The sequence below is a fragment of the Felis catus genome, chromosome B2, assembly GCF_018350175.1.
Source record: "Felis catus isolate Fca126 chromosome B2, F.catus_Fca126_mat1.0, whole genome shotgun sequence".
NCBI lineage: Eukaryota > Metazoa > Chordata > Mammalia > Carnivora > Felidae > Felis > Felis catus.
This window is the reverse complement of record NC_058372.1, coordinates 135,669,613-135,689,457: the sequence shown is the minus strand read 5'-3', so window position 1 is coordinate 135,689,457 and position 19,845 is coordinate 135,669,613. Positions and strand designations below refer to the sequence as shown.

General features: G+C 44.7%; 1 protein-coding gene across 6 annotated transcripts in view; it reads right to left on the bottom strand.

Moving 5' to 3' along the window:
• MTHFD1L (methylenetetrahydrofolate dehydrogenase (NADP+ dependent) 1 like) overlaps positions 1 to 19,845 on the bottom strand; it is a 188,845-nt gene that overhangs the window by 17,184 nt on the left and 151,816 nt on the right. The window contains exon 28 of one of the 6 annotated variants that reach the window (XM_045058206.1): positions 10,506 to 11,709. The exons of 4 other annotated variants lie outside the window; for them this stretch is intronic. In XM_045058206.1, the coding sequence (XP_044914141.1) occupies positions 11,665 to 11,709 (45 nt within the window). In that variant the 3' untranslated portion in view covers positions 10,506 to 11,664. Of the gene's footprint in view, positions 1 to 10,505; positions 11,710 to 19,845 lie in introns of those variants that run through there. One more of the 6 variants, XM_045058208.1, reaches the window with a different exon arrangement.

Below are 19,845 nucleotides of genomic sequence, written 5' to 3'. Positions count from 1 at the left end.
CTGCGTGAAGGATAAAAAGCTGCTGCAGCAGGAAAACACAAGGCAGAGGGAGAGTGTATCCATTTCTTTGACGTCCCCTTTATGCTTCTCTTGGGACCGAGGCAGAGGGGTGGTCTGGGGAGCCTGCCGGGAGGAGGGGAGGGCTGGGAGCTGCCGCCTCTAACGCTCCCCGACGGACACTTGGTTGGCCAAGTCTTGGGGAGGAAACTGATTCAGGGAAGAATTCAGCACTACCCTGCCACCTAATTTGACTTGTAAATCCTAGAGGTCTACTTTGCTCTGCAACATTTTTTGTTGTTTTAAGGTGATTTAGAGCAGAAGCCGGCGGAACACTCAGGACCGCAGGCTGGGTCTATGTAAGGCAGGTGATGGACGGAACTGAGCCCCATCCCTCGTTCCTGTGGTAAAGCCCTAGGCTCCAACGAGATGAGCTGGCTGGAGACAGGGCTTCGGTTAAGTGAGGTCCTAAGGGTGGGGCCCTGACCCAACAGGACTGGTGTCCTGGTAAGAAGAGGAAGAGACACCAGAGACCATGGGAAGGCCCTGTGAGGCCCTGTGAGGACAAGGCTGCCTGAAAGCCAGAGGAGGGGCCTCGGGAGAAACCAACCCTTCGGACGCCGTGGTCGTGGACTTCAGGCCTCCAGAACCGCGAGGAAATACCTCCTGTTGTTCAAACCCCTCAGTCTGCGGTACTTCGTTGTGGTCCCCATGCGGGTGGTTCCTTGCCTCTACACGCTTTCCTCGACAGCAACAGGACGCGTTTTTCTTCTGTAACTTTCCCCAACTCCTGACTGAAAGAGTCCTAACTGCGCTACTTGCAAAGGTTTCCCTAAACTGAACATTTCTGCCTCATCGCGGGGCCGGACAATCATTACAGGACTGCGTGCGGGGGCAGCCGGGGCCCCTGGGCTTTGCCAACCCAGCCGCCCCTCCTGGATTTCTCTCCACCTTCTTCACCCGTCTCCCCCCCCCCCCCCCCCCCCGCCCCCAGTGCCTCTAACACTTGGTGGGCACAGCGGCTGCCCAGACCTGCTTCCTCTGATGCGGTGGAAGAAATACAAAACTGTGGGCCACTGACCCTACATCATTCACAAATCGTGCCCCTCCCCCTTCCGTTTCTCACAAACACACAGGATACGTTAAAAATAAGGAGAAACACCGAGAGAGCGAGCGGACAGATTCTCTTAAGTTTAATTTTGATCAAAGAATATCACGTACGTGGCTCGAAAGGTCACGCTGTTCCTCAAGGCATACTGTAAGAAATGACAGGCCCCCCTCTGCCGCTGCCCGCCCGCTGCATTCCTACGCGAAGCCTCTACCTACGCGAAGCCTCTACCGACTCCCCACTGCTCTGGATTGGCCAACTTCAGTTACTATCGATTGGCTTCCTTAATACCGAAGATGAGGCTTTAATCTTTCACATCCCACCACTCATGCTCCCCTCCCCTCCTCTTTCCATCCCTCAAACGTACAACTATCATTACCTTTGGGTAGATCAGGATTTATTGGACTATAAACGTTACTCGGAGTGAGGCCGTCATCCGGATTCTGGCGTCCGGCCACAGCTCCCACTTCTCCCGGCGCCAGTAACTGCCCTGAGTCTTCATGAGCCCAGCTGGCTGCGTGCTTGTCATTCAACCAATTCCCAGGGACAGGCCTCCAGGTCAGCCTTCCTGGGGCCAAGTGTGAGGGGAGCCTCCCTCGCTTGAGGGTGCCCTTAAGCCTGCAGGCCAGCGTCTGGTGGGATCTCTCTTTGCCGTGACCCTGGGGATGCCCTTCTGGTACTTTCTACCGTCTCAGTTTCCATTTGCCGTACCCACGTTGTGGTAGGTACACCCTGTGGCGGCTTCCAATAACTGCTTCCCCTTGAGAGTTGAGACCTGTGACTTGCCCTTAACCAAGAGAATACGGCAAAGGTAAGGGGGTGGGGCTCAGTTGTTTCCCCCGGACAGCTTTCAATAAGTACCATGTTAGGAACGGGCTAAGAAGGCCACAAAAACCACATGTAGACTTCAGCGGATGGCCAACAAAAAGCTGGGCTCTCAGTCCCACAAATGCAAGGAACTCAGATGAAGAAGAACCCTAGGGTCATATGAGAACCACGGTCCCAGCTAAAGCTGGGAGGGACTGTGGCCTGAAGGACACTTAGCTAAGCTGTGCCTGGACTCCTGATCCGCGCCAACTGTGACATACAAATGTGCACTGTTTTAAGCTGCTCAATCTGTGGGGATGTGTTACAGCTAGGAAAATAGAAAATCAATACAGGGATCTTCCTCTTTTAAACACTTTTTCTCTTGTTTTTCCATTTGCTGCAACTTTATGTTAAAAACTGCATTATTTGGTAGCTTGGCTTACGATGAACCTACACACGTTCAAGGGTCAAGGTTATGGTGTGCGATTGCAAAACAAGCTTCTATAAACATTTATATACAGATCTTTATATGGGCTTTTATGTTTCACTTCTCTTGAGTAAATAATTAGGAAAGGATTTTTTTTTTTTTTTTTTTGCCATATGGTAGATACGTTTAATTCAATTACCAACTTATTTTCTAAATGGTTAAAAAAAATTTTTTTTTTTTACATTTATTTATTTTTGAGAGACAGAGCACAAGCAGGGGAGGGGAAGAGACAGAAGGAGACAGAGTCCAAAGCAGGCTCCAGGCTCTGAGCTGTCAGCACAGAGCCCGACGCGGGGCTCGAACTCACAAACCGTGAGATCATGACCTGAGCCAAAGTCAGATGCTTAACTGACTGAGCCACCCAGGTGCCCTACCAACTTATTTTCTAAAGGGGTCATGTGCTATTGTGTATTCTTTCCAGTAGCATGAGACTTCCAGTTGTCCCATATCCTCACCAACATCCGGTACGGTCAGTTTTTTTTAATCCTAGATATTCTAATAGCTATGTAGTGGTATCTCCCTGTGGCTTTAATGTGCGTTTCCCTAATTTTCATGTGCTTATTACCCATATATTTTCCTGGGCGAAGTGTATGTTCAAATCTTTTATTCACTGTTTGATTTCTCATTATAGGGTTTTGAGAGTTCTTTCTATATTCTGGATACAAGTCCTTATCAGATAGATGATGTGCAAATGTTCTCTCCCTCTCTGTGGCCTATTAAGTTTAGAAATATTTGTTTTTTTTTCCTAGATGCCTTTCAGTGTTGATTTCTAATTTAATTTCATTGTAGTTAGAGAACCTATTTAGTATGATTTGAATTATTGATTTATACTATTGATTAGTATAAATTCCGTTAGAATTTATTGAGATTTACCTTGTGGCTCGGAATATGGTCTATCTTGGCAAATATTGTGTAAATGCTTGAAAAGAATATGTATTCTGTTGTTAGACAGAGTGTCCTATTAATGTCGGTTGGATCAAGTTGGACCGTAGTATTGTCCAAGTCTTCTACATCCTTATTAATTTTCTGTTTATTTGTTCTGAGGGGTTTTAAAATCTCTGCATTTGTGGCTTTGTCTGTTTTCCCTTACAGCTTTGCTCCACGTATGTTGAAGCTTTGTTATTAGATACATAAACACATAGGATTATTATGTCCTATTAATGAAATGGCCCCTTTACAGTTATGAAACAACTCTTATCATCCTTGGTGATATTCTTTGTGCGAGTTCTGTTTTGGTACCCCTGTAGTTTTCTTTTGATTGGTATTGGTATTTTTCCAGCCTTTTTCTTTTTCTTTTTTTTAATTTTTTTCAACGTTTTATTTATTTTTGAGACCGAGAGAGAGCATGAACGGGGGAGGGGCAGAGAGAGAGGGAGACACAGAATCGGAAACAGGCTCCAGGCTCTGAGCCATCAGCCCAGAGCCTGACGCGGGGCTCGAACTCACGGACCGCGAGATCGTGACCTGGCTGAAGTCGGACGCTTAACCGACTGCGCCACCCAGGCGCCCCATCCAGCCTTTCTCTTTTAAACTAGATATGTCTTTATATTTAAAGTGGGTTTCTTGTTATGTATTTGAGACTTGCATTTCTGGTCAGTCTGACACTATCATTTAGACCATTTATATTTAATGTGATTATTGATACAGTTGGATTTAAATCTACTATCTTGCTATTCTTTTTCTCTTTGTCTATCTGTTCTTTGTTTCTTGTGTCCTCTTTTTCTGCCTTCTTTGGGCTGGGTTTTGTTTTTTTTTTTTTTTTTGAGAGAGAGTAACAAAATTATTTTGAGAGAGAGTGTATGTGCGCACGTGTGAGTGAATGAGGGGCAGAGAGAGAGAGAGAGAGAGAGAGAGAGAGAGAAAGCTCGGTCAGGTTCTGTAATGACAGCAAGGGCTGTGCCGTCATCACAGAGCCTGACGTGGGGCTCAGTGTCATCACCGCGAGCTCACGACCTGAGCCAAAATCAAGAGTCGGATGCTTAACCGACTGAGCCACCCACGCACCTCCCCTTTCGTCCTAACGTTTACATGCCCGCGCCTGGACTGAGTATTTTTAATGATTTCATTTTCTTTCTTGGTTGGTTGAGGAACTACAACTCTTTGCTGTATCATTTTAGCGGCTTCCTCGGTGTTCATGTGCACACATTTAGTTCTTCAGAATCTACCATCGAGGGATGTTACGCCACGTCACGTACAGACCTTGCGATATTGTTCTCGTATGTTCTGCTTCTATATATTTAAAGAACTCCACGTTTCTATTATTTTTGCTTTACACAGTCATTTATCTTTCAAAGAGACTTAAATGCTAAGAACAGAAGTCTTTACGTTTACCCATGTGGTTACTATTTCTGGCGGCGTTCTGTGCTTTGAGTAAATCCAGGTTTCTGTCGGGTATAATTTTCATTCTGCCAGAAGGACTTCTTTTAATATCTCTTACCCTTCAGGTTGGCTGATGCTCAATTCCTTCAGCTTTTACTTGTCTAATAAAGGCCCTTATTTCACTGTAGTATTTGAAAGGCATTTGAACTGGGTAAAGAAACCTAGGTTGAGAATTTGCTTTCAGTACTTTAAAGACGTCGCCCCTCTGTCTTCTGGTCTGCGTGGTTTCTGATGAGAAACCGGCTGTCGATTTATCTCTGTTCCTCGGTACATAATGTGTCTTGTCTCCTCTGCTTATTTTTTATGATTTCTTTTTATCATTGGCTGTAAGCAATTTTTTTTTTACATTGAAAATATGCTTTATTGAGGGATAACTGATATATCACATTATATTAGTTTCAGGCGTACAACAGAACGGTTTGAATTTGTATATATTGAGAAATGATCACCACACTAAGTCTAGTGAAACATCTCTCACCACACAGAGTTACAAAGTATTTTTTTTTTCTTTGTGATGAGAACTTTTAAGATCTACTCTCTGAGCAATTTTTAAATATGCAATACAGTATCAATTACAGTCACCATGTTGTACATTACATCCGGTGACTTATTACCGTATGGAAATTTGCACCTTTTGACCCCTTCATCCATTTAAGGAATTTGATTAAGATGCACCTTGAGAAGCGCCTGGGTGGCTCAGTGGGTTAAGCATCTGACTTCAGTTCAGGCCATGATCTCACAGTTTGTGAGTTTGAGCCCTGAGTCAGGCCCTATGCTGACAGTGCAGAGCCTGCTTTGGATCCTCTCTCTCTCTCTCTCTCTCTCTCAAAAATAAAATAATAAGTAAATATTAAAAAAAAAAAAAAAAGATGTGCCTTGATGTAATTTTCTTCATGCTTCTTGTACTTGGGATTTGCTTAACATCTCAAATCTGTGGGTTTATAGCTTCTGTCGAATTAGGAAGATTTCCCCCATTATTTCTTTAAAAAATGTTTTTTAATATTTTTGAGAAAGACAGAGAGAGAAAAAGAGAGTGAGACAGTGAGCAGGGGAAGGGCAGAGGGAGAGAGAGGGAGACACAGAATCTGAAGCAGGCTCCAGGCTCTGAGTTGTCAGCACAGAGCCTGATGCAGGGCTCGAACCCATGAACCGTGAGATCATGACCCGAGCCGAAGTTGGACGCTTAACCGACTGAGCCACACAGGTGCCTCTGCCCATTACTTCTTAATGATGCTCTTTTCATTTTTTAAGCCTTTTTTGTTTCATTTTAGATAGCCTGTATTGTTATATCTTCAAGTTAACTAATCTTTTCTTCTGTAATATCCAATGAGTTATTTTTTCATCTCAAACATATTTACAATTTTCATCCCTAGAAGTTTGATTTGTCATTTTTATGTCTTCTGTCTCCGCTTGACATGTAAATCTTTCCATTGCTCTCTTGAACATATAGACTACCATAACTGTTTTAATGTCCCTGTCTACTAATTCTATTATCTGTGTCATTTAAAGGTTAATTTTGATGGACTTTTCTCATTATAGGTTATGTTTTCCTGCTTGCCTGTGTGCCTGGTAATTTTGGACTGGATGTCAGATATTTCATCTTCCTGGGGACTGGATATTTTTGTATTTTGGTACTCTGTTCTGGGATACATTTAGTTACTTAGAAACAATTTGATCCTCTAGGATTTTGTTTTATAGTGTTGTTGGGTAGGACTGGAACTCTATCTAGTCTAGGATGAATTTTTCCCCTTCCTGAGGCAAGATCTTTCTTACTATTCTAACCAGTGTCCCCTGATTATGAGGCTGGTGCCTCTTCCTGGGCCTCTGTGGGAGCCACGCACTGGTCCCTCCAATTCTTCTGGGTGATCCTTTCTCTGCCTTCAGGTAGCTTCTCTACACACATGCACCGATCGCTCGAAAACCCAAGGAGGCCCCTCTGTGGCCCTTCGGAGCTCTCTCTTTCGCTCTATACGGCCCCTTCTTCTCTAGTATCTGCTCTGCAAGCTCTAGATGCCTTGCTCTCCCGGGACCCCATGTCTTCAACTCAGGCGGACAGCTGAACTCTTCTGGGTTTGCTGTGGTTTCACAGCATCATGGAACCTTTCCTCCAGGCAGCAGTGGAGGCCACTTGTAGGGCTCACCTTGTTAGTTTCCCATTTCTCAGGGGTCAATATCTTTTGCTGCCTGATATCTGAAGTCTTGCGTGTTATCTTCTCAAATACTTTGTCTAGTTTTTTACTTGTTTCAAATGGGAGGGTAAATCTGGTCCCTCTTACTCTATCTTCACTAGAACGCAGTTTACTTTTAAGAACGTTATATGTCGCTGGATGAGCTATTATGTTATAAATGTGAATATGAATTTTATAGGCTGATGGAGGTTTTCAAGGTTACCATCATGCCACTCACTCTACCTACAAGGTAAGGTTATTGGAAACATGGTGTTTTTACGTATAGTGACAGAAAATATGTAGCCCAAGAATAAAATGAAAGGTCCAACGGTACAATGCAGGGGCTAAAAACTAAATTCACTTTCTTAAACCCAGAGTCAAAATTCCACCCACTGATTAACATGTGAAATACATACAGGAACTTGTGTGTGTGTGTGTGTGTGTGTGTGTGTGTGTGTGTGTATGTGTGTGTGTAAAACGTTTGCAATCTTTAGAAGGGAGCATGAGAAATCTTATACTTATAATGTAGATTAATACATGTACTTTTTAAAAAGAAAATTATAAAAACAGGAATAAAGCAACACACATTTATGTTTCAGCTTATAAACTGAAAACCAGTATGAAAAAAACCCCAGGATTCTCTAGTTACTGCCTAGTTATCTCCTTTTCTCATTCAGAACAAGTCGGTTTCCTTTGAACTTTTCTTTTTTTGCTAAGTCAGCTCCTTGCGCGTTGCTCTGCTACCGACAAAGCAGCAAGAGCCATTTGAAGTTCAGGGTGCCTGTCAGCCGCCCTCTCGGTGACCTTGGTGAATGAGAGCTTCTCACGATGGGACATTCTCAACTAAATATGTGGCTCAGGCATCCGACAAGCCTCTGAGTAATTCTCTAGCCTGTTGGAGTACAGTGATACCATCAGCCCATTAGCTATTTTCCCACAGAAACCAAGCCAATAGAATCTGAATTTTTCATATACTTCTATATAAATAACAAATTGTCAATGTAGATGCACTTTCCACCAGTTTGACTGGCACCACCTGTCTCCCAGCTTAGTTTGCTGTCCCATTTCCACGATAATCCTACTTCTCCTTCCTCCTCCTTCTATCCCCGCCCCAACCATCACGCCTATTGTAATGTCATTTTCTGTAGGCAAAGAGTAAATCTGGTGCTTACGTGAAAATTTAATTTCAAGCACTTACATCTAGTGGCGGATGAGGCAAGACTGCAAACATTTGTTTCTTTGTGGTTATGTTTAAGAGTTGAGGCAAGTGAGTGAAGCAGGGTTCTGATTTCTCTAAATTCACTGGGACTGGTGGGTGGGTGGGGGTGGGGGGAGTTGCTGGCTTCCAGAACAGCTGTTTCCCTTCCCTGTAGTCAGTGGGGATTTCCGTGGGGGAAAGGGCAAGGACTGGCTCTCTGCCTCAGGTCCTTTGCATTTCATTCTCACCAGGACTTGGGGGACATTGGGAAAGTGAAAACAGTTCCCAATGGGAAAGAGGTTACGGGGTCCGGAGACAGTTTTATATATTTATTACCTAAACATAAAATTGCATGGACCTCTCTTCTTATAAATCACAGGTTGAAAAACAATGGCCCACATGCCAAATCTAGCAGGCCACCTATCTTTGTAAATAAAGTTTTATTGGAATACAGCACCACTCATTTGTTTATATATGGCCTATGGCTGCTTCTGCACTATAGCAGGGTTGAATACTTAGGACAGAGGCTGTGCAGTCTAAAGTCCTTACCATCTGGCCCTTGACAATATTTGTTGACCTCCATTTTAAAAGAGGACTTGAGAAGAATGTGGGTATTCTACAACCTTCCCCAACGACACCAAAAACATTTTGTAACTAGCGAAGTGCACGTATCAACTGAATGAGAGAGGCTGGTGATTGTAATGGAATCCTGATAACTGGAATAACAATAAACCCATTTTTCAAAAGGGCATTGACCTGGTATATTCTCCATGTTTTGGGGGACTGCTAGGGGAGAATCATTCTCAGGTTAAGAGAGATTTAACTATAAATGGTAGTATGCTAATTTATAGTGTTCTTTCTTCTTTAAAAAAAATTTTTTTTTAATGTTTATTTTTGACAGAGAGAGAGAGAGAGAGACAGAGCATGAATGGGGGAGGGTCAGAGAGAGGGAGACACAGAATCTGAAACAGGCTCCAGGCTCCAAGCTGTCAGCACAGAGCCTGATGCGGGGCTCGAGCTCACAGACCGCGAGATCATGACCTGAGCCAAAGTAGGACCCTCAACCGACTGAGCCACCCAGGCACCCCTAGAGTATTCTTTTTTCTTAGAAACGACTTCATAGATTGTATTTCATACAGTTAAAGTTTGAAGAATACGAATTCATAGATTCTAACTCATAAAACCTAATTTATGGCTTCTAGATAAAAGTTTTACTTGGAATCTGATTATAATTGGGAAAGCACCTCAGTTCTTGGAGATGTGACATCTTCTTGTACCCAAGGGTATGACTTTCTGGTCCACTTGGGCCAGAGGTGGTGAGTCTATCTGTCCATACGTCATTCAAGGGCTGAAAGAATGACGCTCTTGCTAAGAATCAACAGAACCAGGTCCTGTCAGTGCAAGTGGGGCACTTAATGTTTGAGAGGTGGTGTTCTTCTAGGTACCGAAATAGAAGACAAAGCTTCTGTGGCGCGCTCAGGTATCAGTGGGACTTGCTGAGGGATCTATGATCTCAGAAGTCTGAAATGGCAGTTGGAATGATTGAGTATTTGCAACTGTCCTTTCAGACCTGGCCCTTTGTCATGTAGGGTAGTCTGGCAAGTGGCCCCAAAGGCCTTGACTGGCTCTGAGACGAGGAGGGTCACCAGAGGGACCTTAGGAGGGAAGTGATCCCTGGGCAGGCAGTTAAATAGAACCAAGGACACATGGGACTTACTCAGGAAACAGTGGGACCTGCTGGAAGAAGGGCAGTTGGTACAGGGCAGTGGTTTAGCTAACAGTGGAAAGGGCACTTTCCTAAAGGAGAAATCAAAGTTCCAAATCCAGGGTAAGGGACTGCAACAGGAAAACAATATAATGGCGGATTTGATCAAGGGTGAGGAGTAGTAAAGGGCAAAAGCCCAGAGTAAGACAGAATCTACTGTATGGGTTTTGTATTTAACGTTTGCCACGAATGGCCAACATCTAAAAGTCCTCTGGCCTATCACGCCAGCAAGAGAGCAACTCGGTCGTTCTTCACCCTACCATATACTCCTCCTGGCTGTACAACCGGGAGGGCCAGGGGAGCCCCGTGGGGGGTACAAAAGAAAAGGACCTAAGTAAGACCAGTGTGATCTCCATGTACCTGGGTTTGGACCTTATGACTGCAGTCATCTTGGAAGGAAGCCAAAGGGCAGAGGTGGCTGAACTTAAAATATGAAGTTAGTACTCAATGTACCCCATACCCCCCCCCAACCCCCCGCCACAAGCCCCCTGCCACCAGCCCCGCCTTTCCCGGCATCCCCGTCTGAATTCCTCGTCTTTCACCAAGACCATCCCAAATTATGATTGATGCAAGGACTGCAATAAAACGATACCATAGTTTTAGTCCTTTCCAAAAATTTAATGAAATCAGGCACACTGGCACAGGTCCACAGGAAAGGAATCAAAGCTGGATACCATGATCACTGCTTCAAAGAAACCGAGCCGAGTTCAAAAGAAATAAGGCTGTGGACAAGTATTGATGTCATTCTTAAGGATACTGATGGTCCAAACCATGAATGTATCACTGTTGACAATGCTAAGTGTGGGGAAAGTGGTTACTTTCTGGCCTACGGAAGACCGTCCTTGAAGTTGTAGTGTTCCTGTTCTGTCCAGTTTTATTGTCTTAACGTTGCAAGTAAATGATTTTTAAGTTAAAAAATTTATGCAATTCCCAAGAAGCTTAAGAAATTTCGAGTTAACTTCTGAAAGAAATAACTTGGGCTGTATACTCAGAGTATTGACAGAGTCTCCTGGGATTAGCGAATGGAAACATTAAAAGCCTGAAAAAGTCCTGAAAAAGAACAAAGGTCAGAGAGTGGGCTGGGAAGCATATGGACGTTGTAACTGAATCCTCAGTTCAAGAAACTGATCTGCAGCAGCTACTTGGAACCATGAGGAAATGCGTCAGGATTTGAAAGCCCCGGTAGCGTTACTAACCACATCCAAGAATAAAAGTGAAAAACGATACTGGAAAATCCTGAGGTGTCTCCATCTTCATCCAAGATAAGATCTTGGCTCAAGTTCCCCTTAATGGGTCACCAGGCACAAGGCATCGGTGCCCCGCAAAGTCACAATGTGGCTTTTTAACTTCAGCGGGTTCAGGCGGTCGGTCATGCCTCTGTTGCCACAGACAGGGGGACAGCATAAACTTTCTTTTGTCATCTTGTGATCTGATCAAAAACACAGCACTGCTAGGAGATCTGCATTCTAGCTGTTATCCTGGTTTGTTTCCCCAGAAGCCTCCTCCGCTGCCAGTGGAGTGAATCAGGACTGTGTTATCTGGTTAGCATCAATCACCTCTTTTATGCAGCCATGCCTGAGAGTAAACTTGTTTTTCAATGCTACGTGGATGTCCCTTAGAACCTCACCAAAAATTGCAAACGTGCAATCAGAAATAACCATCCACTGTTTCCCGGCACTGGAGCCCACGTGCAATCCATGGGACACAGTCAGAGTTCACGTGGCTGGGGTCTGCGCAACAGCAGAAAGAAAGGAATTAATGGGGACGCCAAGCCGCCAGACTGCCACGAGGTTCCAATTCCTGGAGAAGAAGTGAGACCACATGGTGGGCCTGGGTCCCTGGGTTTGAGAGATTTCCCTCCCCAAGTACCCGCAGATATGTGCTGCCATATACAGTCACCTACGTAACTCAAGTTTAACATGCGATCTTATTTCCAGTGTTAGCAGGGAATAAGTGTCACATATTCCTTAGGAACCTAAAAAAAATTGTGATTTTATATTTTTTAATGTTTATTTATTTTTAAGACAGAGAGAGACAGAGCATGAGCAGAGGAGGGGGGGGGGAGAGAGAGGGGGAGACCCAGAATCCGAAGCAGGCTCCAGGCTCTGAGCTGTCAGCACAGAGCCCGACGCGGGGCTCGAACTCACAAACCGCGAGATCATGACCTGAGCTGACACTCAACTGACTGAGCCACCCCGGTGCCCCCCAAAAATTGTGATTTTAAAAAAAGGATTTGTGTGTGATATGTGTAAGTGCTCAAACTAATAGAAGTTGACTTTATAATCATGAAATTGCTACGCTTTTAACACTTACTCAAATGTACTACGGAGATCTACATACACTGTTGTTAACATGTGTATACATATGCATATGCAATGCGGAGCAGGAAGGGAAGGAGAGGAACAGAGGTAGGAATTTTGTGGGAATAAGATGAGAAACGTTAAGTTTGAGAGGACACTCATTACGGGGCTGGGGGTCCTCAATCATCCCAACAAAGATGCACTCTGGCAGCTGACTTTTTGGAAGGGCCAGCAATAGACTAAGGATCGACCCACTTTTTCTGTGGTTCTTTTTAAGGCAAATCATTATTAAAAAAAAAAAATGCTATCCAACCTTTATGAGTATGGGGACTTCTTTTTGAAGTAGAAAATGAGTTCCTATGGGCAGAATCCATGGAGTGTCAGGCTTTTAAAAGACTTCGTATTTCATATCCGTCAACCTCTGCCTATAACTAAACAGATAAGGGGCGCCTGGATGGCTCAGCTGGTTAAGCATCTGACTTTGGCTCAGGTCACGGCCTCATGGTCCATGGGTTCGAGCCCCGCACTGGGCTCTGTGCTGACAGCTCGGAGCCCAGAGCCTGCTTCGGATTCTGTGTCTTCCTCTCTCTCTGCCCCTCCCTTGCTCATGCTCTGTCTCTTTCTGTTTCTCAAAAATGAATAAATGTTTTAAAAAAATTAACAGATAATAACAGATAATAAACAGATCATAGTTTTCGACTATGGGAGGTGCTTGATTTATTTGCTCCACGGACTAGACACAGCCTTTGGGATTTTTGCCTGACAAGCACTCTCATCCTGGTTTTCCTGTAACCACAGAGGCCACCTCACGTGGTGTAGGTGGGTCTGCCTCTGTCTTGCCCGCAGTGATGGGGTCAGGGCTGGGACAGGAGGCAAACGGGGCCTGTCAGGGGATTCCTGAACCCTGAGATGCAGATGGTAGGACAGAGAAGATTCCTCTTCCTCCGAGACAGTGAGTTTTAAGTGTGAAGTAGGTCACTCCGTGATAGGCAGGGCATCCGTCCGAGGGAGGCCAGGCTGACAAACGGAGAGCAAAAGCCAGAACCCTGACCTCAGCTGTGCCTAGAGCCAGACAACTCTAGAAGTTTTTGTTATTTGGGTCAGTTTCTTCCCCCCTTTTGCCTAAGTTTGAGTTGAGCTGCTGTCATTTGCAACTAAAACGGAGTTCTGAGAGCGAGTGCCAGCCCTCACTGGCTAGGGGTGACTCTGTCACATATGCCCCTGCGCTTGCCCTGGAGACGGAAGGTGCTGGAAGGAGGTGGGAAGGCAATCAGAAGCTGCCAGGGGCCCGGGTCCCCTGCAGGCTCATTCGCTTGCCTGAAAATCTCTTTCTTTGGCTAACCTGTCCTTGGTGTTCGCCGGGAGTGGCATTTCAGACACTCCTATTAAGTCACATCAAAGGCACAGAACTGTAAACAAATGTGCAGGAGGTCATTTAAGAATGTTAACACACTCTTCAGGACTAGCAAACATCTGCTATCTTCAAAAGTTATAAGCTATGATTTGGTTTAATATTTTACTTTGTTGTTGTTGTTGTTGTTGGAGAGTGGTGAGTATTAAACCGATTTTCATTCAATTGAAAAAAAATATCAACCCCCTTTTTCCAAGTTAAAAACAATTTAACACTTCAAGGGAATTTATCAGGAATTTAAGAAATGGCATAAAGAGAAACATTTGAGATTTATGAAAACAAAGCAAATTTTTTGGAGGTGAAGTCCGTAAGCGAAAAGTGTTTTTTAACAAAGACAACTCCTCAAATTGACGATTTTTGCCAAAAATTAACCTTCTTTTCATTCTTTCATTTTCCAAGACTTTAAAACAGTATATTTTTAAGACAAACAATTTGATTATGTATTTTGAGAAACTCTTGATCTGTGAGTTCATCCAGGAGTGGTCTGGTCCCAGTGGAAAGATTCATGACAAAGACATACTGATTATTGTTTAAACTCCTCAAAATGTCACAACTCCTTGCAGCAACTGTAATATTATGCTGTGCTTTATTCAAATTATTGCCCTCTTGGACAACAACAACAACAACAACAACAACAACAACAAACCCGGAACACATTCAGATCTTTGGTTTTAAAGGTATCTTTTCAAATACTTCATTAATTTTCAATTTGAGGCCAGATAATACAATATGACGGCTGCTGTGACTTCCCCCTTCCCATTCTTGACTTGGGGTGTTTAATCCTACTTGCTTCAATGTCTAACTACATTTGCATAAGCCTGCAACAGTATTAAATGGAAGGCTTCATGAATTTGTCAATATTATTTTTGGCTTGCTTCATGGAAAGCAAACATGCGATGCTAAAAGCACAAAAGTTTGAACAGAGAAATAAGCAAATTGCTCTTACATCTGCATAAGACATATTTGTTGGTAAAATATAAAAGAAAAGAGAGATGGGCGTTTAACTGGATTACTCATCTTACAAAATATTCAGCCTTCTTCCTAGGCTATGCTGCACAGTGTCAGTTAATCACGTTGGAGAGCTGAAGGAACAAAGACTGTTTTGACGACAAATGAGACAGCAAATGAAGCTCAGATAGGAATAAAGATTCGAGAGGGAAGTATTTTGATTGTTTTTTCGTATCTATGTTGAGATGCTACAGGTGACTGCAGCCTGTGTTTCGAATCGACATTCTACCATTAAGTCTGATTTTGTATGTACTTTATGGTATCCCTGGAGACAACCTAGAGTCATGCGAAATTGCCGGTTAATAACCACACAAAAAGTAGCAGACACAGGTAACTGCATCCAATCTAGCCCTAAGAAGGCCAGGGTGGACATCAGAGAAGGTGAAGGTTTTAGGCAGCAAGGTTACTCCCGAGAACCGAAGCCAAGTGACGTGCGCTGAACTCAATGGCTATCTCGCAGAACAACAGTCTCTACTGCTTTCTCGTTCTGCTCTATCCAAGTTTTAGGCCACCCAGGAATGAAACCCAAAACTGAATAAATATGCAGCAACCTCATTTCACAGTCTTCAAGTTCCACCTTATCCTTTATCGGGGCTTCAGGCACATCATTAACTGGTTTTCAGTTTGACTTATCTTCATTTCCCATATCCAGGGGGTCGCCCTGCTCACTCTTGCCCCCAACACACTCCTAACCTGTGTATCACACTTATCTATCTCGCTGCTGGCCCAGGATATGAAGTATGGCTAACAGAGTGCCTGGAAACATAAATGTTTATTGAACAGACACGAGAGTAAAGAGGAGAAATAGGTCTTAGTAATTTATTGATAACCCAGGTTGACCGGACATGAGTCACTGGCTTAGAGGCTGCTCAGAAACTCCTTCCAGGTGGAGGCCTGGAGGTGACCAACTTGACTTTTCAGGTTGCAAGAATCAGGCTTGCGTGAAGCAAACTTACAAACGGTCTGCTTTAGAATCTGACCTTGGTTTTAATAACTATTTTGAACTGTTAATGACTCCAGAATCTTGAATTTAGGGCACAGATTTCTTTATTGTACCCTAGATCCGATGCCCCGTTGTCCAGTGAACGTCTTCACTTGAACTAACAACAAATGCTTCACTCAACTGTTCGAAGCTCAATTCGTTATCGTGCAGAAAACGGTTAACACGGCAGGCCCGGGAACGCCATCATTAGGCCTGCTTACAAGGCTGGTGCCTGGAACTTGGATCTGGGGAGGGTCCCTGCCATTCTCTGACTCCTCACGGTGGCTCGCAACACGGTTTACCCCGAGCACCTGCTTTCTTTTTTTGGAGTCTGGAATTCGGTACGTGCCAGGCAGAGGTACGGTACCTATGCGGCTGGCCCCCAGAAAAAAACCCCAGGCGCCGAGTGTCTAATGAGCTTCCCTGGCAGACCACATGTCACACGTGCTGTCACAGCTCGATGCTGGAGGGATTAAACACGTCCAGTGTGACTCCACTGGAAGAGGACTCTTGGAAGCTCGCGGCTGGAGTCCTCGGGACTTGGCTACATGTGCCTTTTCCCTCTGCGAACTGTGTTTGTGTCCCTTGTCGTAAACCACAGCCCTGAGCGTGACTGTCCGCAGAGTCTGTGACTCTGGTGTCTCATGGAGACTGAGGGTGGTCTTGGGCTCTCCCAACACAGTTATCTTCCTTGTAAATCTCTTTGCTCCTCTTTGCACTGCTTATCTAAGTAAAAGACAGGGGGGAGGAAGGGGTCAGAAGCGTGAGCCCTTCTTGAATCTCTCCTCCCCGTCTCCTGTTCATACAGCCCAGGTCACTCGACCCACCGGCTGCCTCCTCTCATCTCCCTAGACCTCAGCCTAGACGCGTGTATTTGCCTTTGTAACACTATCACCTCCCTACTAGCTCTTCACGCCTCTAATCTCTCTTCTCTCTATTCCACCCTCCGGACTGCTGCCTGAGTGATCTTTCTAAAATGTGAACACAATCATGATATGTATTGCTCTGCTGCAAATCCCCAGGCCCTGCAGAATAAAGCGCTGACTCCGAACCTTCCCCCAGGGCCTCGCATGACTTGGGTGTTGCCTTCCTGCCCAGTGTCATTGCTCACACTCCTCTGAATCTTGTTGCTTGCACACGTGATCACTGTTAACATAGAACGTTAGCAATGCTTTCTCATGCCTTGCCGCTTTATGCTTGCTGCCTTCCTGTCCCCTGTCGCCTGGCTAATTTGTTCTCATCCATCACAATCGGGCTGAGGCAACTCCACGCTCAGCCTGACCTCCCAGGTCAGCCAGCCAGCCCTCGGTGCTACCTGCGCTCAGAGGGAAAGAGCTCTCAGCTTTTCAAGGGTCTCTGTATTTAACTGTCACCAAGCCTTTGAACTCCTTGAGGGCGAGGTCCAGGCCTTTGTTGTTCTGTTTGTTCTTTCTCATGCCCTAGTACACAGCGCTTTTCAATAAATATCGAGTGAGTGAATCAGAAATAAGGCATTTGTGTGTTTGCACGGTGATGCATCCGTTTCGCTCGAACTGCCTAATGAATCATCACTGTTTGCCTGAGCATCTAAAGTTTGTCTAAAGGAAGAAGATTAGTCAATGAGAGAATCAGTTCAGATGAGAGAACTCTCTCACCTGGGTTCTCTTGGTGACAACAACAAAATCTTATTCCTCAGTGCCCCCTACTCTAAATTCCAGGTGGTCCTATACGTTCTGCTGCCTGTATCCCGCCCGGGGCAATGAATTTAATTCTCCACTATGTAAATATTAACTGAGCTCTTTTGATCAGATTTTTCTGAACTGCTTCCCACAAACTCAGTACTGTTTATCTTAGAGATGTCCGCTGACTGACCTTGGCCTGCTTTGCCCTTCACTTAAATCCTAGTATCTTTCTCCAAGTCTCTACTGTTCCCTCCCTACATTACATGAAGGATTTGAGTCTGGAACCAAGCAAAGCCAAAATCCACTGGAAGCAATGATTTCCTCATAAATAAAACGGATGATTCCCTGGTGCATTATGTAATACACGGAGGAAGAGCCTTCTCTTCCCATCTCGTGGCTGATCTATACGTGCCCACAGGACAGAGAGCACAGCTGGTCTCCGGTGTGAGGGTCCTAAATGGGACACGCCGCCCTGGGACACGCCAATCTCCATGTAGTTTGATCAGCAGGAAATCCTCACCACCTCTAATCACTTCCAGGAAAGAAAACTATTTAACAAAATGGTAAGAGGAAGGCTTCAATCTTAGGACAGTACCTGCTAGGTTTTACAACATTTCTCATAAATGCTGCAGTTGTCCTTTCTCATACAAAAGACCATTCTTAAATTTTTCATTCTGACTTTATAAAACACCAATCCAGATCCAGTTGAGAAATACAGAGGCTTAAAACTAACAGGACCAGGGGGCATCATCCCACCTAAGAGGCACAGGGGTTTGTTCTGTGGCAGAGGCAAAGCTTCTAGTACAAATGTCCCAATTCAGTGTACTCACTACTGCACCATTCTGCCTTGCACTGATTAGCTGTCTTTTGCTTTAAAAATAAAAGTTCCTTGGGACTCCTGGGGGGCTTAGTTGGTTAAGCCTCTGACTCTGGATTTCGGCTCAGGTCGTGATCTCACGGTTTGTGAGTTTGAGCCCATGTTGGGCTCTACGCGGACACCGTGGAATCTGCTTGGGATTCTCTCTCTGCCCCTCTCCCACTCATGCTCTCTCTCTCTCTCTCTCAAAAGAAATAAACATTAAAAAATAAAAAATAAATAAAAACAAAAAAGTTCCTTTAGAAGTATTGTGTGGGAATGCCAACTGGTGCAGCCACTCTGGAAAACAGTATGGATGTTCCTCAAAAAATTAAAAACAGAGCTACCCTAAAACCCAGCAATTGCACTACTAGGTATTTATCCAAGGGATACAGGAGTGCTAATTCGAAGGGTCACATGCACCCCGATGTCTATATAGCAGCCCTATCGATAATAGTCAAAGTATGGAAAGAGCTCAAATGTCCATCGACTGATGAACAAAGAAGATGTGACATATATGTACAATGGAACATTACTCAGCAATCAAAGAAAATGAAACCTTGCCATTTGCAACAACATAGATGGAACTAGAGGGTATTATGCTAAGTGAAATAAGTCAGTCAGAGAAAGACAAATATCCAGTGACTTCACTCATCTGTGGAATTTACGATATAAAACAGATGAACGTAAGGGAAGGGGAGCAAAAATAATATAAAAGTAGAGAGGGGGACAAACCCTAAGAGACTCATAAATACAGAGAACAAACTGAGGGTTGCCCGAGGGGTGCTGGGTCGGGGATGGGCTAAAGGGGTGACGGGTATTAAGGAGGACACTTGTTGGGATGAGCGCTGGGTGTCATGTGTAAGACATGAACCACTAAATTCTATTCCTGAAATCATTATTACACTATACATGAACTAACCTGGATTTTAAGGAAACAAACAAAAAAAAGAAGGATTGTAAAATGTATAATATTGGTAAACTGCTGTCCAATAAGCTAAAACAGTAAAAAAACACACCCTTGGTGCACACCTGTAGGTGGCCCTCCACACAACTGGCCTGGCCACACCCACAAGGCCATGCAGGGGGCGTCAGGAATCCGGGGGAAAGGAGGGGACCAGCGCTTTCTGCGGGCACAGGGTCGGGGGTGTGCGCGAGTCACGCCCCTTCCCTTCTTGGGGGACAAATGACACCCCAGCCCTCCCCCCACCAACCATAATTTTCACGACACAGCTCTATCATGGGGGTTGAATGGGCTTCTGTAGGCTAATTGCCATCTATCATGTTGAAAAATTTGCAAAGGTGAAACAGATTAATGACTTTTGATGGCTGTCAGCCTGTAGGTCAACCTTAAAAGCGAGCAAGCGAAACACAATTCCGCAAAGCATCCCGAAGGCGCTTCGCGTAAGCTCACAAGTGCAGCCCTTGCCACCAGACCAGAGCCCAAAACAGATGGGACAGACGCCTACACTCAGTGCTCCCATGCTTCCTGTTCCTCCACGAACCCCAACATGGCTCTGACCCTCCCAGAGCGTCAAGCTGCAGCAGACACACGTCTTTCTAAAGTCTCTTTGTGAAGCTACTTACATTTCATCAACGTGGTCAATCAGCTTAAGCTCTTACTAGGTGCCGAAATGATAACAAGAAATTGAAACCCTCAGTCTATAAGCCACGGGTTGTTGCTGAGTGGCAGAGGAGGGTGAGGATTTTGTGTTCTG